Source organism: Psittacula echo (genome assembly GCF_963264785.1).
Source record: "Psittacula echo genome assembly, chromosome: 7".
NCBI lineage: Eukaryota > Metazoa > Chordata > Aves > Psittaciformes > Psittacidae > Psittacula > Psittacula echo.
Window position 1 is genome coordinate 11,983,527 of NC_137740.1, and position 23,607 is coordinate 12,007,133.

The 23,607-nt window shown below is 47.4% G+C and overlaps 1 protein-coding gene across 12 annotated transcripts in view; it reads left to right on the forward strand.

The window, feature by feature from the left end:
- ERI3 (ERI1 exoribonuclease family member 3) overlaps positions 1-23,607 on the forward strand; it is a 130,276-nt gene that overhangs the window by 25,889 nt on the left and 80,780 nt on the right. For all 12 annotated transcript variants that reach the window (XR_013957354.1, XR_013957355.1, XR_013957356.1 and 9 more), the window contains 2 exons: positions 3,106-3,165; positions 5,363-5,454. Coding sequence is in view for 9 of the 12 variants with exons in the window: in XM_080622736.1 (XP_080478862.1) it covers positions 3,106-3,165; positions 5,363-5,454 (152 nt within the window). In the remaining 3 variants the exon portion in view is untranslated. The remainder of the gene's footprint in view (positions 1-3,105; positions 3,166-5,362; positions 5,455-23,607) is intronic.

Genomic DNA, 23,607 nt, shown 5'->3' on the forward strand with positions numbered 1-23,607 from the left:
ACAGAGAAAGTGGAAAGTGCTTCCAAGTGTTTAAAAGCTGTTGTTAGGTATATAAAGCTCATCATGCCCTTTTGGAAGATGCAAGTGGTTTGGCTGATGCCCAAGAAGGTTCGTGCCAGGAGCTTAAGTGAAAGGTTCCCTCTACACAGAAGGTGCTTGTACAGGTTTTTTCATGGTATTTTGCTCTCTTTTTATGATTAATTTTTATTGATTTTTTTTTTTCCTGAAGGAGCAGACAATAAAAGTACAAAAAGATAAATGCCTTATAGCTTGTTTATGTTCCCAAGTACTGTGTGCTTCTTGGGATCGCCAGGGAAACTTTACAATTGTGCAGTTTTATGCCTTTATACTTTATCAAAGCTGCAAGACCAGATGACACTACAGAAACCCAGTGCAGTAGGTTGGGTGTTACAGATGGGCGTAACTGATAATGGAAAGGATCAGAAAGGTTGAGAGAGTAGAAATCTGGTCCCTTTTGAGCACTCTGACCTGTATTGAAATGTACCCATGGAGAGGTACGTCCCTTTGTATTCAGGTGTGGCATGAATCTTGTGTGCAAGTGTGCTTAGTGATGTGTTCTTGTCCAGATAAGCTGGTACTTCGCTTGGCCTGGTGAGGACGGAGTCTTGGTCAAGATCAAGCCATGACTCTTTGGTAGGACCTCTGCGTCCATCTTTCCATTCCTCCCTTCTCCTGATGGGAAATGTCTGGGTGAGGCCATTTCACCCTGTCCTCCCATTGCCATCAGGGGTGCACCACTGAACAGATGCAGTTCTGAAGGTGCTGGAGTGGTAGAAGCCATTTACATCACTGCTGGCCATGATACTGAAAGGTTGCCTGTCATCCCTTAGTACAGGAAAGACATGGGCCTATTGGAGCAGGTCCAGAAGAGGGGCACAAGATGATCAGAGGGCTGGAGCACCTCTTCTATTAGGAAAGGCTGAGAGAGTTGGGGTTGGTCAGCCTGGAGAAGGCTCCAGGGAGACTTAATAGCAGCCTTCCTGTACGTAAATGGGGCTTATAAGAAAGATGGGAATAGACCTTTTAGTAGGGCCTGTTACGACAAGACAAGGGGTGATGGTTTTAAACTAAAAGAGAGTAGGTTCAGACTAAGTATAAGGAAGGTGGTTTTTCTGATGAGTATGGTGAAACACTGAACCAGGTTGCCCAGAGAGGTAGTAGACTCCCCATCCCCAGAAACAGTCAAGGTCAGGTTAGATGGGGCTCTGAGCAACCTGATGTAATTGAAGATGTCCCTGCTCACTGCAGGGCAGGTTGGACTGGATAACCTGTGGTTCCTCTGTTGTTAACCTTTAAAGATCCCTTCCAACCCAAATGATTCTGTGATCCTTTCCCAAAAGCTCATCTTGGAGCTACTTCCAGAGGTTTGATTTGGGCTACCCTCTGAGAGACAGAGCCAGCACTTTGCAGTAGGTGAGCTGTCCACCTCTGCCAGGTGATGGAGAGAAAAGCAAAACCAAGCCAGTGAGCTTTAAAAACTGCTGTAAAGGGCCATGCATTGATCTCTCAAATCTATTTGCCTCTTAGAGTACAGCATGTCTGTAGGTAGCAGCTGTTACTTGATTAAAATAGAGATTAGTATAAAAACAGTTTCTGGAATATAAAAGAGTGTCTGTGTCCCTCCACTTCTTTAAAATTCCACCTCGTAATGGCTTGATGAACCTGAGAAACCCACCTAGAGGAACTCTGCATTCTTAAAATTAAAATACTTTTCCCTAAAAGGTGTATATTACCATTCCATGGAAGTCACTATGAGAAAATAATCTTTCCACTTACAGCTTATTCAGTGAGTCAGGTATTTGGTATTCATTAAATGTAATTACAGTTTAATTGGAGTTTAATCTCTTTTTTTTTTTCCCTTCCTTCCTCCAAGTTCAGTGCTGTAAGCCAAGAAGCCAAAGAAACAGAGAGGTAGAAACCATTGAGCTTCCTTCAGTTGCCACACATTTAATAAAGCAGAGCCCTGTGGTTTGTGAGGGGGCTTATGTTTTATGAGTAGGTTGAACTGGTCTACGTGGAAGAGTTACTCCTGGGTGGTGGTTGTGGGGCTGTCAGCACCTCTCAACGGGATGCTATGGCTTCTGAAGGCTGGGATGCACGTGCAGGCAGCAGGGCATGCTCCTAGGCTGTTTCTGACCTTTATTTTATGAAAACGTGTGAGATGTGCCATATGAAGTGAAATCCTGTAGTGTGCACTTGTTTTAATAATGATTTTTTTAATTACTTGGGTGCATTGATGGCAAGCTACTGACCTCCGATATTCAATATGTTAAAAGACAGGTTTGTCAGTTGGAAGGCAGGCAGAAAAAATATCTGTTTTCCATGTGCCTCAAGCTGTCCTGGGCAGACACAGTCAGAGGCCCATGAGACTGCATCTTTTTATGCTTGTGTCTAGCTTTAAACAGCCAAGCAGTGTGGATACAGTCAGGACTATCTGTTTGCAGGACCTGTTCCTAAGGAAGCTCCTAAAAAAACAGAGCAGACCAGAATTCTGGAAGAAAGTGGTTTTCTTCAGATTTCATTCCATTTTAAATATACTTTTGAAATGCAGAGGGGTGCTGTAATGGGCTGTGGGAAACCATGTGTGCTGGCTGCCCAGCACAGGGAAGTGTGGCTGGGTCTCACTTACCAATACTGATCTATTCTGTTCATCTAACACTGCAGTTTTGGTGTCACTGCAATAGCAGGGGAATGACCAGAGACCCCGGTAGTTACCATTGCCTGTGTATGTCAAGGCAACATCAGAACTGGTGAAATGCATGTTGAGCAAGGGCAGCATTTAGGGTACCATGCCAGTATATGAAGCAGAGTGCACCACTGCTCCCCAGGTGGACCCTGCCCTGCTGAGAGCTTGCTGGTTTATGATTTAGCCCCCCTACATCTCTGTGTCTGGGACACATCTATGCCCTTGCCTGTGGCTGGGGAGCTGCAAGGGTCACTCTGCTGTGGCTGGCTCCACAGCAATGTCCATGTGGGTCACAGGAGTATGTTTTGGTTGCAGCAAGATGGACAGGAGAGGAGACCTCCCTGATGATCTTTTGAGCACTTCTCTGATGCCTGCTTTCTATTTGTCTCTCATTTCAGCTGACTGGGATTATTCAAGGCATGGTGGATGGGCAGCCAAGCCTCCAGCAAGTGCTTGAGGTAAGTAGAGTAACCTTTAGTTCCCGAACTCTGACCTCTGGTCCTGTCGTCCCTTCTTCATCTATTTCCCTGCACCCTCCCCTTGCTGAGAATCGAACCGCGTAATTTGACTATGATTACAGCTTCATTAGAATAACATTTGCTGTCACGTTGGTGACACGCTGCTGAGAGTATTGAACCATTGATCTGTCATCTCCAGCTGTTCATGTCAAGGGTGCTGACAAGATATCCAAACTCCTGCCAGTAGATAGGAAAAGAGGCGATTCTTGCTTAAGCCAGTTTTAAAGCACCAGGACATTGCTCAAGACCACTGCTCTGGGAGCTTCTGCCTTCATTTTCCTTCCCCTCCCACAGTGCTTTATTAAATTATTTTTTTTCTACCTATTTAAATGCTCAATAATACATGTAGTATAGAAAGAAAATGCCTCTAAAATCTAATCTGGAGGATATGCAGATGCAGATATAGCCCTAATAATGCCATCTACTTAATGCTGAATTCCTACAGCATTTAGGGCTTAATTAGCTTGGAAGTATTTCTCCATCAATAGCTTTTGTTGCTAGTCAAATAGTGAAGGAAACCTCCTCAAGCAGAGCCTGCTTAGGCTGCAGGTTGGTGTTCGATGCATTGTCTCTGTCAGGATTTCCACTGCTGTGTTACCTAATTGTTCCTAATCAGAATAATTGCAACAATTGCTTATCTGAGGAAATCAAATTAAAGGCTTTAAAATCCTCTGTGGAGACAGCATTTCATGGGTGCTCACATCAGGGAGTTTAGAAAGGTTACTGCTGCTGTCCCTTGCTCTAGGGAGCCTCCTGTAGGGCTGGCTGAAAGACCCAGCAGCCCAGGGGTGAGAGAAGTGTGGATGAGCGGCTGGATGCTGCTTTGGGGAGCTTTACTCCAGAGGGCTGTTGTACAATCAGGCACAGAATGAAGCGCTGTCCTCTGCCAGAAAGGCTGCAGGAGTGACACGAGGTCGAAGATGGTGCTCTGCAAAGGTGACTTTCTGTATCCATGCAAACTCCCAGCTCTCCCTGGGCTCTCCAGAGAGCATATAGCAGGGATGCATGTCTGTAAGCATATGGATGCCTGTGCCTGCTTCCCCAGGAGGGAGAGCCCTCTTTTGCCTACATGGGTGAATGTGCATCACTGCTGCAGTGTTAGAGAAAACAGTTCTCATTCTGTTTCTACAGGAGCTTCATGGAGTGTGGAAACACTGAGAGCGTGTTGATACAGCAGCGTGTTTCTAGGCTAAAATGAGTTTTGGGTCAGGCAGCTTCTGGGGCGTGCTGATTTCTTCAGGAGCAGAAGGTGTCGCGCAAGGGAAAAGAGGAGGGATTTCTCTTGCTGAAGCACTGAAAATGCTGCTAGTGAGGCTGCATAATAGCAGCTGATAGCCTGTCACCTGCCACTGGAAGATTTTGAGCATGTCATTTGCTAGTTTTAGCTGGAATAAGTGTCTGTGCAGGGGTTTTAATCTAGGTTAGTTCCTCCTGGTTAATCCCTGAGGTGGATGTTCATCCTCTGGATTAATGTGGCCTATTTCTGAGGTGGATCCAGAACATGTGTACCTGTGGGAAGTTGTTCAGGAATAGTGGATTTACTTCAAATCCACACTGTACCCTCAACAAGCATCTGCTTAGAACTGTGAGGTGGAAAGAGTGATACAGCCTGGAGAGGAAGAGAACTTGTGGCTTGGCTTGTTAGTGCCACACAGTGCCTGTGTGTGTCCAGCCCTTCCATTTCTTCCTCTCTCACGTATCCCCTTGGAGCTGTCTGAATTTGAACATGTGAGAAATGCTGTAGGTGAGGTATGCTGTCCCAGGATGCCCATATTTTCCCCTCACTGTGAGCCCATTTGGTACAGGGAGAAGAAAAGTGGAGGAGCGATGCCAGGTAACAGTGCTGTTGTATTGTCCTGTTAATGCTGCACAACTTCCATCCCTCCACAAGCAGAGCTGCTGTGGTGTCTGATAAGATCATCTCTGCTCTGGTTGCCTGATGTCTCCTATCAGAAATCTTCAAAGGTCCAAACGTGCTGTTGTTGAGATGGCAAGCAAAGAGAGAAGAGAGAGAGGGAAAGGGTGGATAAGATCACAATTTTCTTCTCTCTTGATTGCAAGCAGCTTATCTGAGTGTAACTGTTGTGGCTCGGCCTGTCTCTGCAAAACTCATCCCCTTTTCTTGCCTTCCTTTCAGAGGGTTGACGAGTGGATGGCGAAGGAAGGCCTCTTAGATCCCAGCGTCAAGTCGATTTTTGTGACCTGTGGAGACTGGGATTTGAAAGTGATGTGAGTATGGAAGGGGAGGGAGATTTTCCTGGGCTTTATCACTCCATGCTTGGCTGTAGTGTGTACGTCTTTGTCCTTACAAGCATCCAACTGTCTCTAGTCTATGTTTCTTAGGGAAATCATCATTTGCATAATTTGGAGTAGAGGGCTGTTTAAGAAGACAGGTGGGTGCTGGGCATAATGCAGGATCACTGCCTAGAATATACTCTAAAGCAAATTAATCCTTTCAGAACCCAAGAAAGGTTTAAACTGGAGCTTTGTGATGTTACACCTTTTATCCAGTACTTTCCAAAGGGATGTATATTTGTGAGTGCATAGATGGAACTGTGTGTCTGTACACCCAAATCAAGCAATGGTCCTTACCTGACCTCCTCGTGCAAGGCTTTCTTTCTCTGTCGTCTTGGCACACTAGCTGGATGTGAATCACAGAATAGTCTTTAGAAAGAAAGTACAAGTGAAGTTTGGCATGCTTCATCAGTGTTCTTCCTGATGAGGTCATCTTCATCAGCTGGGCAACTGTATCTGGAGAGTACCAGGTGGAGACCTGCACTGGGATCTGCAAAGCGTCAGTGTCTGTGTGTGTTTTGTTCTGAAAATAGTTAGACCACCAACCTAAACCTGTTATTTAAAAAGCAGAGTTAAATGACTAAGAATGGAATTAGTCTAATCTGTAAGGTGTTTGCAGATCAGTTTTATGTTGTGCTGAATTCACTTGGATTCCTATATCTTGATCTTCATTTCCTCAGAGTGCTGGATAAAGATTCCTGTTGTTATCACACCGGTAGAGCATGGGCTTGACACATCGAATGCTAAACTGACATCCACAACTCGTTAGTTGTGTTACTTGGTTTTCACGGTGACATTGGTTTTCCCAAGTCAGAAACCTAAATAAACTGCACACAGCCTGAGAGCAATCAGCACCAGTTCTTCCCTGCAGAGTGGTCTTTGTAGAGTGGCAGTTCCTTGCCTCTTCTTGGTGTGATTAGTGAGACATGAGATACGAGGACCCAAGCAGTGGCACAATCACTAGTGGAGATGAGAAATTTCCTATGCTCTAGACAGGGGTGTGATACTGAATCAAAATCTGTGTCTCTGCTGGAGCCGTGTCCAGACCTGGTGTATATTGCCAATTCCTGTGTTACTGGTTTAAATTAAGACTGAGGCTTATTTTTTCTTTAGATAGCATGTTAAACTTTTATTAGAGACTATCACAGACACCTGCAGGGGTGTGCTAAACTTCTCATCTGTTTCTCATCTGCTCTTTTTCCTCAGTTCTTTACTCCTGTATTGCTGTTCTAAGAGTCCAGTTTAGCATTTTTGGTGATGGCTGTGAGGAAGAGTTATCTTTCCATCACTTTCTCAGTGGAATAGCAAGGCTCCAAGATAATGACATCCTAACTTGGTGCCTGTATGGAGTAGGCTACCTTATGGATGTTTGGCTGTTGTGGTTTTTGCTTCAGAGCTCTATGGTGGGCAAATAGAGGTAAAGGTGAGCCTCATTTGTGGTGAGCTATAGGGGCTGTGGGGTGAATTGACGCAACAGGATGTGTAGCTCAGGAGCAGAGATGCTCAGTTCACTATATGCAGTGGTCTCTCGCATGGATTGTGCCTCACTAGTCAGCTGGAAAAAGAAGACTCCACTCCTGGCCATGAGGTTGCAGCGAGTGGTTCGTTTCTCCTTCTTCCTTTTAAAAAAATTTTTTAAACCATTAACTTCAGAATTCAATCCTGAAGCATCTCCAGGGCAAAGCAGAAAATACATGTCGTGTTTCCAACCACATGGATAGCAGGAGTCTGGCTGCAGCTGCTTGGTGAGTAGCACATCACGTAGCTCCGTTGCCGATTGGGTGCCGCAGCGTGCAGCGTCACATCTGATTAGAGCCGTGCCAGTGACTGAGGCTTGAGTGAGGACTCCCTGCCAGCTCTCACTAGCCTCATTCCCCATTACTTTTATCCATCACCACAAATGCCGAGTCTCCCTCCTGAACTAATTAAGTTTGCGTGTGTTTAGACACATTGCCAAATAGGGTTTAGCAAAGCAGAACTGAGCATCTCTTTTTAAAGAGGGAAGGCAGAGAGCTGAAGCAAGGCTGTTCAGACAGAGAGATCGAGCCTCAGATATGTGGAACATCTAGGAGATATTCCAGGGAATCGCCCCATGCTTCCCTACAAGACTTGCAGTGTAGCTGGTGCCCTTTGCTACTGTGTCGAGACTGCACACTAGGCACAGAAGGCATTGGGGCAGTGGAAGGGGAGGCAGTGCTGCTTGTCTACATTTGGAGGAGTGTTGGTGGAAGCATTGCGTGGTAGAAATCCACTGTATTCCAAGGAATTCAGGACAATGAGGTGAGTGCAGTGCTTCCTGGCTTAGGGATCAGTGCCTTCGGGCAGGTCCATCACTAATTCTGATGCTCCTTTTCTGACCTTCCTTAGTATTGACGGTGAAGCAAGCTGCAGTCCTCTTACCCAGTGTCTAGTTTGATTTGAAGTTCCTGTTGTCCACTGTACTTAGCTTGGCTGTTGGTAGGAAACCATGCAGCCTTATTCCTGGCTTCTCCAGCAATGACCTGGGCATTTAGTTTGGCTTCTTTCTGCATGTATTGTTGAAGAGCTGAGGTGTGGTATCTTCTGGACAGGGCTGTCTACTGTGAGTGCTTCCAGTAGGTGCCAGAGCACTGGAAGGCACAGTGGGGTGAGTGACCTGGATAAGGACAGTGCCTGGAACAAAGAGGCGGAATCTAAAAGCCTGACAACGATGGACGTGGAGACAAGGTGGGGAAATAGGCCTGTCAAAGCCAGGAGTTGTGACATGTATAACACTCCTAGCTCAAAGAAGAGCACCAGAGGAATAGCGATTGTCAAGGTACTGCTCTCCACTGGTGGGGTCTGGCAGAATCCTGACTCTGCAAGATTCAAGACGGAAACAGCTGCTAAAGAGCCAGTGAAGCCTCTTCTTGGCTCGAGGGTCTTCAGGGAATAAGGTGTGACTACAGACTTGATTTCTCTTGAACCTTGGAGGTTTCTTGGAAGATGGAGCGCTAGTCGCAAGTTGCTGGATGCCCAGAAGAGGACACCAAGCATCTGGGAAAGGCTCATGGAAGTTCAGCATGAGTTGGGGTCCTCAGTGATGTTACCAAAGGCTTTGTCATGGGTTTGGTGCACTGTCAGAAGGATTGTCCCTGTTGGAAGGGTTTGGACACTGTTGGAGAGAGCCATTGCATGAGAGGGCTTAGAAATGGAGTGCTGATCCTCTACTGGCTGTGCGTGCGTCAACCGGCTTTCAGCACTGTGTGTGTGTGTGTGTGTGTGTGTGTGTGTGAACCAGGCTGGAGTCGGGGAGACAGCAGCTCTTCTGCCAGCCCTCCCCTTCCCTCTTGTTAAGATGCAATTTCTTTAATGAGGAAAACCTCTTGAGTAGGAACGTCACCTTTCTGAAGGCTTGTCCTGACAAGGCGGTTCAAGCCGACAGAGCCGCATATCAACTTCAGCAAATATCAGTCACTCATTACAGAGACTCTTCTCCCCCCCACCCCCTAGCAACACCCCTCGTTCCTAGACAAGGGAATGAATCACACTCCTGCTCTTGAATACATCATGACAAGTCGTGGTTCTAATGAGAGAGGGCCATTCATTCTGGGTGGAAAGTTCCCTCTGTCGACACAGAAATGTTATTAATTAAAGAGAGCTACCTGAAGCAAAAGATGAAAGGAGCACCAGACCTGCCAAGCTAGAATATGAGTGGGGATACAGCCTTGTTAGGCACACGGTCCTTGGGCCTCCACATGCTCAGCGGGAGGATTCCTTTAGCCTGTTGCAAGGAGCTATCCTCCAAGTTTAACAGCTTCAGGGATGGATTCAGATACCTGGCGTAGTCTGCTTTAGTGCTTGGACCTCATCCTGCACCTAGGGTGGAACTGCCACTACTCATTAAGCAAATTGCATTGATGTGGCATTGGGTGGTGAGGGTAACGTGCCTCTGAAGGGCTGAGGGAGCTAACCGACTGCAGGAGACAGTTTTAGTGGAAAAGGGTACTCGGTGTCTGTTGGGGTTGAGCCCTTATAATGAAAGCTGTTTAGTGTGGTTTATCTCCTCTGAAATGTCAAATTGTCTCCCTCCATGTATGGAGCTGGTTTGCCTGCTCTTAAGCACAATGTGAAATAATCTTGGCAACCAAAGAAGCGTTTTTACTGTGTGTTCATAGCTACGGAGCTGAGATACAGTGAGGTTAAGTGATGTGCCTGTGGTTGTGTAGGCAGACAGAGGCAGAGAAAGGAGCTGAAGCCACGCATGCTGAGTCTTGGACTTCCACCTTAATGCCAAAAGCATCAGTTAATCCTCCTTCCAGTTTTGGATCATTCTGCAAATGCATTGAACATAGGTGTAGGCTTTAGTCTGTATATCCTGGCATGAAGACACTTGTACTGCACTTACTGTGGCTGATCAGAACATGTTAATTTATGTCATTACAGGAAACTACTGCTCCGAAGTTTTTTATTTTCTTAAGTAAGTGTTAAAAGGCAAGTACTCTCTAATATAGTGATAAAACACAGTGAAGTGTCTTGAAATGTTTATAGCCCTTGGTGCTCTTCCTAGGTTGCATATTAGTAAATTCTGAGCAGTAAATTATACCATTGCTTAATTTTATCTCACTGTTTTAATTCTTTCTTTGCAAGTTACACAGGCTGGGAGGATGCTTGCCTTCCTAGGCCAGTTTGCAGTGTGGCAATGAGTTGGTCTTTCCAGCCTTCTGTCCTGGAGGCTTGGTTTGAGATCAGCCTTAGGTAGAGAATGAAGAAGGATTGATGGTGTTAGCCTCCCTTGTGATGCTGTTCTTTATCGCAGAACCAGGAGGGGATTGGTAGCTTTTGCCTGGGGGAGAGATTGCAGTCAGCCACTGGATGGAGTGAGTGGGACCGCTTGGGTAGCTGTGAGAAAGGCAGAAGGCAGAGGGTGGGCTGGTTGGGTGGCAGCAAGGCAGGAGGTATGTTCAGAGAGTGGCTTTGAGAGTAACTAGAAGGAGTTGGTAACTGAAAGATAACATAGTAATCTGTGTTTAAAGATTAATAAAACAATTTGTTTCCAACTGAGATCTTCGATTATCTTGTTAGATTTGCTTTTAGTGGGGATCGTTTTGCTCACCAAGTCTGTGGTCTATATCCTTGCACGGTGACATTGCCTGAAGGAAGAGAGTGGTGTGAACTGCAGTGAGGGACAGGACTGAGTATCCAGGGTCAGGAACCTTTTGAGTCAGCTCTGCTGATGGAGTCGTTCATGTAATTACATCCTAAAGTGCTTTGCCAGAGCTAAGCAGGGGAGCCTTGTGAGCATGCTCTTCTCTAGCACTTACAGGGAGTAGCACTGACCCCATTCACTTCTGTGACCCTGCAGTCCAGATTTTTGTTTTTAAAGGAAATGATATCACTTATGCAAAATAAATTTTAGGTTTTAAGATTCCCCCATCTGTACACTCTCATTTAAAATGACTGTAGCACACCTGACTCTTGTTATCCTTCTGTAGCAGTTCCCCTGTCTGTCTCCTGTTCTTGCCTTTGTTTGAAATCTGTTGGTTGCATGAGCTTCTGCCAGTTGTCTGAGATGTGTGATTCTGGGAATGCCTTTGGGTTAAGCTTTGGATATGAAATCTTTGCAGAGGGATCATCATGCAATGGACTGTCACCTTCAGGTCTGCTACTTCTCTGGCGCATCATAGCAAAGACATTTTTCATAGTCAGGGCTGTAGTGGCCACAGATTTATTGAGCTGTGATGCCCGATGCACTCTGGGGAGTACAGACTCTGCTGCCTGGGAATTAGGACCTAAGAAGTTGGAAACATCATGAAAGATGGTGGAGAAACTTAGAATAAATTTACAGTGTGTGAGGGAATGAGACAGGCATTGCATCGAGTACTTTATTTCCTGCACTGAACCGCTGGGATGGGGTAATGAATAGAGAAGGTGGATTTTCCATCCCTGGGTAACTTAACTAGAGCTATATTTGGAAACAGTCACACTGAACTGAATGCAAGCCACTGGTCTTGGTGTCATCTGCTCATGCCTTAAGGAACCGTAATTCCCTCTGCATCAGGAATTGCTAAAGTGGATTCTGTGTGCAGTGAATTCAGGCAAAACGCTTTCAAAATCAATGGATCTGTAGTGGATATTTGGTAAAAAGTACACCCTGGCCTCTCTCTATATGTGAGATAGCAACTCTACATCGTGGTTATCCTTCGCCCTGGGGAACTGAAAAGCTGGTTGGCTTGGGGACTGCAGAGGATAAACCACTGGAGGGCTGTTTGCCATCTGAATTTTGTTGTCTGAGGCATGTGTGAAAAATAGGATTAGCTTCACAAAGTGTGAGTTTTCTTTATTACTTCAAAAAGCTTAATTTTTCTAGTGTTAGACAGCTGTAGTGTTTCATGCTGGGGCTACAATGTCAGCTGTCTCCCTTTAGATCTCAGCTCTTCTTACTTCCCAGCCGAAGCAAAGCCAGTTGTATGTTGGCATCAGTGCTGCCCTCCCAGTGCCTTGGCTGGGAGTGATGCTCTAATGACTTCTCTGCTTATAGAGGTCTCCTTGAAAAATACTGCCAGCCTGGGAGCAGCAGCGTCCTTCTCCTTCCACTTGCTCTGTTGTGTGAGTCAGTAGCTTTCTTGAAAGCATTTTATTTTGCTTGCATGTTTGTTTCCTGTTGGGAGCCATTTTCCTGGATGGGTTCAGTCCCTTTCCTCCTGAAGCTCCTGGCTGGCAAAGACCTACTGGGCCATCTTGAGGTCATCCCTGGTATTTTCCCTCCAGCGTATTCTCATGTGCCTTGTCCAGCGACTCTGCATCCTCAGGAGTGGATGTCTGGGTGTGTGCAGGACTCTTGGGAGGATGCTGGAGCTGTGGACTAACTTTTTGAGTTAAGTCCATTCCACGCTGGAGTTGTCTTTTCCTGTGTGTTTGGTGCCCTCAGCCTGGAACACTGAAGATTGCTCTGGACCAGGTCTCAGCAATGATGTGGGACCAGGTCTCAGCAATGATGTGGGGCACGTGGAATTGGTATTAAAAGAAAGAGCAGAAAAGAGGAGTTTGGGGCAAGAGGGCTGAGGATGTGGTGGGATGTGCTGGCAAGGCTGTGTGCGGGAAGCTAGTACAGCCAAGGACTTCATCCTGCCTTGGTCCCACCAGCTTTGTTTGCCTCTCTTTGAGCAGGGCTTTCTCCTTCACTCTGCCCAGCACCTGCATTCTGGAAACCCTCCGTTTTCCCTCTGTAGATGTTTCTTGGTCATCTCTCACTTTCCTGCTTCAGTTTTTCCACCTGGGTGTTGATTCAGGTCTTGGTGTTGACTGTTGGCCAGTGTCTGGAGGTGCCTGGGCATCAGCTGAGTTCAGCTTCTTGTCCCTGCCTGGAATCACGTGTGTCTTCACAAACCAGGCGGAGGGCGGAAGCTGGTGGGAGATTGCCAAGACCTCTCCTCCAGCTCTCTGTGCTCCCAGCTCTGAAGAGAACTGTTACATTTTATGGACCATTTAGCTTCCCAAGGGTGATCCTAATTCTTCACAGCATGTATGTGCCATTTCTTGGTTATTAAAAGGACCCCTGAAAAGGAGCTGCCCTCTGAGTCAGTGCTCCTCCATGCAGCTAATTGCAGGAGGGTTTTGCTTAGACTGTGAGGCTTAATATTTCCAAACTCTCCCTGTTCTAAGAAGGTGAATTAATACCCAGGTTTTCGCTGTGGCTGCAGGGAATGACCCTGATGTACCCTCAGTAAGCAGGCAGAGGAAGAATGCTTCTTCTGGGAGTAATTCAAACTTGGGAGTTGCTCTGAAGGAAGTCCACTTGCTTTCTATATAGAGATCAAGGGTGCTTTAAGGGCTGGCTAGCCAGGTGTCTCAGTCTTTCATCTCTATATCCTTATATTGTGTGACACTTCGGGTGCCAAAATAGCTTCCATTCCTTGGGGGCCCAAGCAAGCTCCATGCTTCTTGGGAAAGGAGTGATTACCTTGGACAGATAAGTCAGCCAAAGGATGGATGGCTGTGGTTGCACAGCAGGTGTGAGATGGATGGATGGGAGGTGGTTCAAGGGGAGGTTCTTGTCAAGTCACACACTGTGTATGATAAAACAGAGACTGCAAGGCTGTGTAATTCAGGAGTGAGGAAGCTGCGAGGTCCCCGGCATTGCAAAATCCCAAGTGAAATGTTACTGCCACACGGAGCACAGCAGTGTGTCAAAATGAATGAGGCTGGTGTAGGGAGAGCGCATATGGCTGGTGTGGAGGGTTAATGCGTGTTAGGGTGATAGGCTTAGGCAGGGGTTTGTCATCAGTGTTGCCATGCTTGGGAAGTGCGGTCTAATGGCAAGACCACATGAAAAGAAAGTGGAGCTTGCAAGAGGAGCTCTAAAAGTCATCAATTGCTGAAGTTTTTTCTGTTTGCTGCAGGCCTGAAGCAAATTGCTGGCTTAAGGGGCTCTGAGCTCCTGGGTCTTGCAGTAGATTTACTGGTAAGGTGAAATTAGGAGGGGGCTAGGTAATTAATTCCTCTTGCTGTGACCAGGATGGGAGATGATTCTGACTTGCCACTTCTCCTCAGAAGTTTCTTCAGAAGCTGGTAAGGACTGTGGTTGTGAAACCCAGGAAGCAAAGAGGATCCCTGGGTGCCTGACAATTCCTTTTCTCTGCTGGCTCTTTCTCTCAGGCAGCCTCAGGCTGCCTGTCTCTTTGTTAAGAGAGTGACAGCAATGTGACACCGTGAAAATAATTACTAACAAATCACGGTGGTGACTGCAAACAGCTCGCTGTCTTCAGAGGCATGTCAGGGAGCATTAGAGCAGGGCCGTGGGAGCGGCAGAGCGGCTAGGGGCTCTTTCTCTGCTTTAGGCTGAGGGAAGATCTTTGGAGACCTTTGGCGCCCGCCACCCCCACATCATTCCCTTCTCGTTGGCTTTTTTCTTTCTTTCCTCCCTTCCCTGCCTTTGCCATCAATAATTAAGCCCATTAATTGCACAGTGAGTTCAGGAAAGCTGCAAATGGTAAAACCGGGCTTCTGCTTTCCCTGGATTCAGCAACCAGCCACAGAGCAGCAGAAGGATTTCTGGAGGGGTATCATGGGCAGAAGCACATCCAAGCTGTGTTTCTTGTCTTGCAACCCTTGTGTGCTGCCCTGGACAGTAAGGTTTATTAGCACTGTGCTGCTAGGAATTCATAGGCTGCTGATACAGGTGAAGAATGACCCATGTCCTTGTCTTTGGGAGCCTCCAGTCTTGGTGAACCTGAAAGTAGGTTTGATTTGTGCAAAACATCATGGTGTGGTTGACTGGCATCTCCAGCAAAACTTAACGGGCAGAGGAATGAGAGTGCCTTCCAGGATGCAGTAGGGATGATGCCAATCAGTGTGGCTGAAGCTGCAGGTGAAAATGATCCTTCAGAGAATAACCAGTGGACAGAGCGCAGGTGAAAAAGGTGGTTGGTGCCAAACAGCAGCACTAGGTGAATCTCTGCAGGGGTGAGGCCCCTGTGGCTGTGTTGGAGTAAGGACCCTTCTGCAGAGCTACACAGAGTCCGAGGGAAAGCTTTCCATAAAGCATGTTATTGTAGTACTATAAAGCTCCCTCCAAAGGAAGGGTCTAGCAGCGATACTGATAGGAAACTGGAAAGCAGCTGCTGGCTGAAGTGTCCTTCAGCAGCGTTGATAATCAACCCCCTCAGCAACCTTTGAGAGGGGAGCTCACAGCCTCCCCTCCTTGCTGTTGGTGGTATTTCATCCTCCAGTTTGAGCACGGGCTGTGTCAATTACCCATGCAGAGGAGCACCCTGCAAGGGGAAGCAGGAGGCGCGGGTGGGAGCTCACTCCCGGCTCCTGCTCCATTGAGCAGCCTTCTTCCCCATTCCCCTAGTTACTGAAGTGATTTTCCTGACTGTCACATCAGTAAATAATGTTGCTGGTGTATCTGGCTGGATGCAGTGGTGGTGGAGGGGGGAGGGCTGGCGCAGAGGGTGGCTGTAACAGCCCCTCTCCCCAACTCATACAATATTTATGCAGGGCTGGGAGTCGACGGCACTGACCTCTGGGTCGTGCTGTTAAACAGCTCCCGCAGCCCCTGCATCCTAATTGCTGCACTTGTCCTTTGCTCTGGAGGATTCACTGCTCCTTCTCTCTGGTGAAGCAAATGCTAATGGTAGCTCATGCTTGGAAGTGGGGAGCAGTCTCTTCTCCACAAGGGAAAAACAAACTTGTTTCCCCTTGTGCAGATGTAATTTGCAGCTGCACGGAAACCTGTGTTCAGACCCTGTTACACGACATGTCAGGCTCCCCACTGCTGCCAGCCTGGAGGCTGTGTCAAGAGCCCATGGAGCTGTTGTATGTTTAATTTGGGGTTGTGCATTATCATAGGGGATGGGGAGGGGGTTTGCCTCATCCCCATGGCTCCTTCTAGGATTTCTCTTTCCTTTACTGGTGGGAGGGAAGAAAAGGCAAGCACAGAAGTCAGTTGAGAGGAGACCTGGATGATGTGGTGCCAGAGACGATGCCAGGAAAGAGGAGAGTTCAGACAGCACCACAAGACAGAATGGCATATTTTCTTGTAGATAGATGATCTACTTCAGTGAGTGGGAAGAGACATGGAAGATTGGGCACCCTCTGTGTGTCTGAGGAGCTCCTGACCCCCTTGTAAGCAGTACAGCCATGGCTAGATGTGAGAGTTTTTCACCTGGTCAGGCAGGGGATTTCAGCTGATTCAGGAGGTTTGAGAAAGCCCAAAAGGTAACGCTCGCTGACTGCTAGAGCTGCTGTGGCTTTCCCCCATGCTGCTTGCTGGGCTTAGGACTTCACGTCGGGTGTCTGCGAGTCCAGTGACCCGACTGACCACCCATGTCCCTTATCCTGCCTTCCTGAGCTGGCAGCTCCCCTTTGTGACTGGAAAAATGCTGTTTAGGCTGGAGACTAATGGCCTTTAAGTGACATGATTGTATTATGTTAAGCGTCTATAGGCTTTACCATTAGGCACTAAACAGTTTATGACTCATAGCAGAGAAGCCCTTGTCCTGAAGAGTTTGTACGCTAAATGGTCTGGACAGGCAAGGCATGGAAGAGGCAAGGTTTCCTCCTGCCTGTTGGTGTAGGGAAGGACTGGGACAGGATGTGACTTCTCAATTCTAGAGCAGTGCCTTGCTCTAGGTCTTCCATGCTCCAGTTTCCAGGGGGAAGTACTTCTGCAGTGGGAACTGTGCAGTGGGAAGAGAAGCATGTTTAATTTTAGCTTAGTTTTTGTGCGTGTTTTGGTTTTGAGGGGGTTTAGACACGATGCGTTTTGTGGGTGCATCCATTGCATCAGATATATTCCCTTACTCAGTGCATAATTACAGTATTCTGCAGCAGGAGCCTGAAGACTCACTCTTAAAACACCTAGTATGCAGAGGACTAGGCGATTACTAAATTAGTATCTGTGTGAAAGACTTCATAAGAGACTATACAGACGGAGAAAGGACACGCTCTGTGTAATCAGGCTCTGCTGCAGCGTGAATCACAGAATAACTGAAGAGATCTGTAATCCAGCCCTCTGCTCAAAGCAGACCTAACTTCAGACTTGGATCAGGTTGCTCAGGGTCTTATCCAGACAGGTTTGAACGTCTCCAGCAGAGGAGATTCCACCACCAGTCTATTCCAGTGCTTTATCATCTGTGCAGGGAAGATTTTCCTGGTAACAAATGGGAATTGCTGCAGCCTGTGGTCATGACAGGCGACTTTCACTGAGAACATGCCTGTGTGGTAGCTGCACACAGTATCCAATTTTGTACTTTCCTATTCATATGATGCTGTATAATGTCATATTTAGTAAGCAGATGAACTATCACAGCAAGCTCGTGTGTAGAAATGTGTTTGTGAGGAGGTTTCATACTGTCATGTTCCCCAGGCTGGGGCGGCAACCTCAGCCTTGGGGACTTTCCAGTTTCTCTTTCCTTGGGAACAGTATCATGCGTTTCTGATGTCAAAAGGAAGTCCACCTAGTTGTCCTCCCTGTCTGGAAGGGCTGGTGAGAGCATTTGCGCTACCCCTTCCCTGATCTGGAGGACTCAGAATGGAGGAGTGCAAAGCTTCTGCCTGCTGCACTCCTAACCTCAGCTGAACTGTGGAGCCACTGAGCTCTGCTTTCCTTCATGGTAATTAAGTAGTTATTTAAAAATCAAAAGGTTCAATTCTGATCTTGCTCTCACTGGCCATTTACTAACTCCAGGTAGAGTTACTCCAGTTTTACTCCCACATGGCATAGCAGCAGAATCAGGCCCTGTAAACAGAGCTATGAATCTTTTTAAGAGAAGCTGTTAAGCAGTAGCACATAGATTTATTGTAGCATCATGTGTGTGCAATTGTTGATGAACATCTTCTGTTGGAGACTGAATACCTGCTGTGTTACAGCCTTGCTTTTAATGTTGAGATAGCATCTCTGCCAGCATCTAGCTGACGCACAGACAGATACCCATAAAAGGGCCAGATCTCACATGGTGTTAAATACCTTCATGTTTCATTAAGGTTGATGGCAGTGGTAGGTACACACTGCTTTGCAGGACAAACGAGTCACAGTGAGCCACTTGCCCTGTGTGCTTTTTATGGCAGAATTATTTTCCTAGGGTATACATTGCTCTGGCTGCAATCTGGGGTAACGGTTTTTTTCCATTCACAGCCTAGCTGCTTGGAAAGCATGGTATTGGGGATCTCCCAAATTTCATGTGATAGATGTTCGAGCATTTCAGCTAGTGCTGCTGTGAGTCCCAAGTGTTAAGGCTTGCAGCTTCCCTTTTAAGCCTCCTGGGCAGGCAGATGCCTGCTAGAGAGAGAAAGCAGCACTGTCCAGAATGGGCATGACAGAAAAAGAAAAGAAGGTCTGAAAGTGCCAGGTATTAGCCTCACTGCTTAGCCTGGGTTTTTGGCCTCATTACACTAATCCAATTAAAGATTGATGGAAAAAGATAACACACACTCCAGTGAAGGGCTTTGTGTGGTGACTGCTTTCCTTCCTGGGCAGTTGGAGTGGCCCTAGTTATCTTGTGCATCACCACACCTCCCCAGGCCCTGCAGACCCACTGGTGCCATGGTGTGTGCTCTTCTCCTGCGTTGTGTCTCTCTTATTACTAATGGAGCATGGATGCATTTTAGCTGCTGGTCAGCCCTCATTAATATCCAGAGATGACAGGTTGACATTTGTAAAGAAGACTTGCATTGACCTTCATGTTGTGCATCGGTGCGGTTGCCATGCGGTGCCCTGTGCTGGATGCTTCTTCCTGTGCTGCCTCAGGAATGCATTTGTGTTACCAAAGGGACAGACTGCTCTGTAACCCTTTGCTGCTGCCAGGAATGCAGGCAGTGTGTCTGGATGTCTCTGCATTCCTCTGCTCATCCCAAACACCATTCCCTGTAGAGCCTCCATCCATCCCAGTGAACAGGACTGGGGGGTGCTGGGGCTGCGTTCCTTGTGTAGGTTGTTATTTGGGTACTGGGACCTTAATGGAAGACAGCTTCATGCCAGTGGCGATGTCCCATGTGCCTCCTTGTCCTGGCTCTTCTCTGGGGATGCAGCAGAAGAAAAGGCTGTGCTGTCCAGGCATCCTGAGCATTGTCAGTTGCCTGTCTTTCCCCTATCCCAGCTTGAGGACTGGTGCAGCCCACTCAGCAACGGCATTTATTAACGGGGGGGCTTTGAAAGGCGGCAGGCTGCTCCTGCAAAGGCTCCTCGCTGTAACTCCATCTCCTTTCGCTAGCCCGTCTGAGGCAATGGCTGCTGGTGCTGAAATTCATTAGTGTTTTCTGACAGGCGATGGAGGCTTGCTCTGTCTGTTCCCACTTTCCTGCTCTCATGTCTCTGCTTCACGCATGCTGATATTTAAAGCTGATGTGTGGCTCATAGGCTTGTTGCACTGTGACAACTTTGGAGGTGGTTGAGAGAACTGAAAGGGTGGAAGGAAAGTGGAGAGGCAGGAAGATGGGATCTGTATCATAGTTTCTGTGAAAGCCGAGGGCTTTTCAGACCCTCTCCAAATGTATTGTCTTTCCACAGCTACTGCTTGTGAATTTTAAGTACAGCCATACTGGAGTGGTTTGTCCTGCACTGACGGGGGCAGAGAGGGAAACACCATGGGTATGCTTAGTGAGACTGAGGTGCAGTCACTAGCAAGGGCTCATCCAGCAGGAAGCAAGGGCAGGAGGGTTCCCCCAGCCCCTTGGCAGGCCTGTGGGGCTGAGGCGTGTGTGAAGTGGGGTGCCAGACTTCTGGCAGGGGGTTCACCCCTGCATAAGGGGAGGCTGGCTCAGCCTCTCTTCTTTGCATGGAGTGGCATAGTGACTCCAGCCCTGGGGTGGAGACATCTTCCTGCCAAAGCCTTGGATTATACAGGAAAGCTGCTCCAGTATAACTTGAATTATTGAGACGGGGCACTTTGAGTTTGGGAGGTTTTTTGGAGATGTGTGCCAGCAGGCCTCAGTTTCTGCAGGCTATGATATGGCTTGGGCTATGCTGGGACTTGGTGTTTTAACCAAGTTTGGACTCCAGTTGTCTTTGGGAGGGTGTGGGTTTACCTGAACTGCTTTGAATTCCTAGCTTGGCTCCAGCTCACTTGAGATTCAGTGCAGATGGATGTGGCTTTGCTTCTCATGGTGCTGTTTCTCTGCTGAAACATCTCAGATGCCTTAACACAGGATGTTACTCCCTCACCAGCTTTCTCTGTTGGGAGAAGGCACCCAGGCGTTCCTCTTGGCCTGGCAGACATCCCACTCTACATCAAAACTGAGCATCAACTCTGAGCCACGTGGTCCAGAGCGATGCCTTGACCAGCCTTGCTTTGAACTAGAGTGCAAGTGACTTGACAGCTCCTCTCTTTGGCTATTGCCTTGTGTGCTGCAGCATCCCAGCAGCTTCCTTCAGGCTTTCCAGCCCTCTCCTTTGCAGCCCAGTGCAGTGGGGATGGCCAGGACACAACTAAAATGTTCTGCATCTCTTACAACAGAACATCTTCAGGGCATAGATTTTTTTTGAAGGCTGAGACTAGGTCTATAAAACCCAAGATTTAATGTCACTTTATCTATCCCATAGAGGGGTTTGTTCTTTTAACAGGCTCTATATCAATACACCCAGTGTGTAGGAAGTGGCCCAATTTCTGTGTCTCCTGACATCCTGAACCCAGAAGCAGATGGACGTTAACCAGCTCTGATTAGTTGAGAGAACCAAGCATTAATTTTTTATACGCCACGACCACCTGAGTGATGGAAATCAATTATGCTGCCCCTCCCCCTTCCATATTAATGTGGCTGCCCTGAACAGAGACAGAGGAACCTGTTGAAATGAGAAACCCCTATTTCTTAGTTTGACCCCCTGGATAATTAGGGTTAAATTGATACGCTATCGCACTGGTGACACATTTTATCTGCCTCTGTTTGTACAAGAGGATACAATAGTGGAGGAAGGACCAATTTGTGCCCTGCTCTAGCTAACCAGACTGAGATAAAAGGTGTCACTAGTCTGATAACATTCTTGCCTCATGCTCCTTTATTGTTGCTCAATTTGCTTTTTTTTAATCCTGTTCTTTTTCTTTCAATACCCTTGGTCATATTTTAACTCCATGCCATCGCATAATGACGCCCTGCTAAATGTGTGTGGAGATAGGCAACTCTGGCTGACAGCCTTTCCTTATAACCGAATTCCAGCCCATCCATCACTAGGCTGCTCTCCTTAACTTAAGGAAAGTGATAACTAAAGCAAGGCCGTTTATCACCGCTGAGCTGTGCGCTTCTTGCCGCCTTGGAGAGAGCTGGCTTCAACAGGAGAAATGCAGCCGTGTCACCTCGCCTCCTATTTGCATCCCGTTCATCTCCAGGCCCCATTTACCCTGCAGAGTGGAGTAGCAGGGATGGATGGAAATCAGAGTCTGGGGTGATGAAAGCTCTCTGAAAATGGCGCAGAGCTGACAATGCTGACCACAGTCCAAGGAGGACTTGAAGAGCTTGGCTGGTGGAGGAGAGCGTGCTGCCTGATGTCACTTGCTTTCCTGCCCAAAGGAGACCCGCATTTGGGGAGCAGGAGAAGGGTGTGCATCCCCATCTCTGCTGCTGAGAGGACAGACTTTACCAGAGCTGCATTGGAGGCTGGAAAATCCCACAGCCATTTTCAAGTTTCTGTCAAGTGCAGTTATACCTGAAGCCATGGTGTTTGCCTGATGGAGTGGTTTTGAGAGCCAGCTTCCTTTCCAAGGAGTGAGAGCTGCAGTGTTTGGGGAGGGAGCGAGATCTCGCTCAAAAGCTGGAAGGATCATGGGAAGTTGAATGCAGTGAAATGTGCCATCATTTCTCTTCTCCGCTACCTGTGAGAGGGCCAAATGCCAAACTCTTGCTTAAGCAAAGCTGCCCCCAGTGAGCAAGATTGACTTCTGCAAGAGCAAGAAGTTGTACTGAGCATAAAAGCACGTTTAGCAAATGAGCTGCTCAGGTGAATGGTGGACCTGATAAATGGAGATACTTCCTTACAGGTCTTTCTTACAGCTCTTGGCACTTCTATTCTGCAGGAGAGCCACACATGTACCTTGTGCATTCCAACCTGGAGAAGATAACTGCCTCATTGCCAGGCTAGGAGTGGGGGGGCCCACTGCAGGTGGTGAGCTTGGAGCTGAGGAAAAGACATTTCAGGGGTCTTTTCCTCCTCCTGGCTACCTGGGGACCTAGTTTCTGTGCAGTGAGAGCCCTGGTTCCCTGTGCTGGCAGCGCTGTGTGCCCAGACTAGACCAGACCTATCCAGCAATCCTTTGCAAAAGGCAGGCATATCGAGCAGCTGTATCCCTGCTGCATCTTCCAGCTCGGGGAGTAGACTGATGCCTTGGTCCATGCTCCTGACAACCAGCCCAGGTTATAGCATGAGTGTAGGCTTGTAATGCTTGAAAAACTTGGTGAAGTCTCTGTGATGCTAGTGTGAAATGAGGGGACGCAAGTGCAGAGGGGGAGGGGGAATGTCCTTAGGTCACACAGCTTCACAGGCAGTTTCTGGGGTTGTTACTTGTTTGCAAAAACATGTCATTTATTTAGTTGACATGTTTATTTGGAGCATTTATTTTCTCCAATTAAAGACCCACTGTCCAGTGCCCAGGGCATACTGCCATCAGTCTCTGGGTGGAAATAGAACCAGACTGTCCAGTTTGCTGGGCCTGTTGGTCCCACAGGGAGGGAAGTGCCTTAGATGTCATTCATTGCACTGGGTGGTTAGCTGTCAGTTCCTGTGGCTAACAAGAGCAATGCTGTACTTGCTTCTTCTGGGCCCTATCCCAGCATTAGGTGAATTGATAATTATTCCTCTAACAGGGAATATTATAAATGGGACATCTATTAATGAAAACCTCTTGGATTGGGAGAAGGAACTCTGCTTTTAGTAACATACCTTTTGCCGACTCTTCTTATCATCCTCTGTAAATGTGAGCAGTCTAAGAGAGGTTGAACTGGTCACGTGTGTGTTTAGATGGCTCGTTTGTTTAGATGGTTCCTTTTCTGGTGATCTTTCTTGATTTGGGCACCAGTAGAATGCAGCTTTCCTGGAGAAAGAGCTTTCTTAGCATGCTGGTTGGGGCTGGTGGGATCTGTTCAACTACAGGATGTCATGGACGTGTGTAATGGCAGTAAAATGCATGGACCAGGCTGCTATTTATGTGACAGCAATGCAATTGTGGGGAGTGACTCCAGGTGGTTTATTTCAGCGTGCTAGCATCAGATGAGCCATGGCCAGAGATGAGACTGTGCTGTCAAGTCACATTGCTTACCCTGCAAATCGCTGTAGTGCTGCTGCTTGCAAGCTTGTGGACAGGCTTCTTGCTTTCAGCGAAATTCCCCTGGACCTCCATGTTCAAATGTGTTTGTATGACTTAAATTATTGCTCCTAAATAATGACCAGGCATTTGGGTTTGGCACAGGGAGTCTCTTTCTTTCTTAGCCTAAGCAGGACTCAAAAAGCCAGTACACTGGTGGGTTGCAGTGTGTGCTGGCTCCACTGGCCAAATATTTCCTGGAGATTCTCCTGGTTATGTTTGTGAGCTTCCTTCCTTTTCTTCCCATAGAAATTGGTGCAGCACTGACACCAAATCGCTCTGGTACTGTTTTACCCTGAGTCTCACGTTATCTGCGAATGCATTGTCTGTGTCCCTC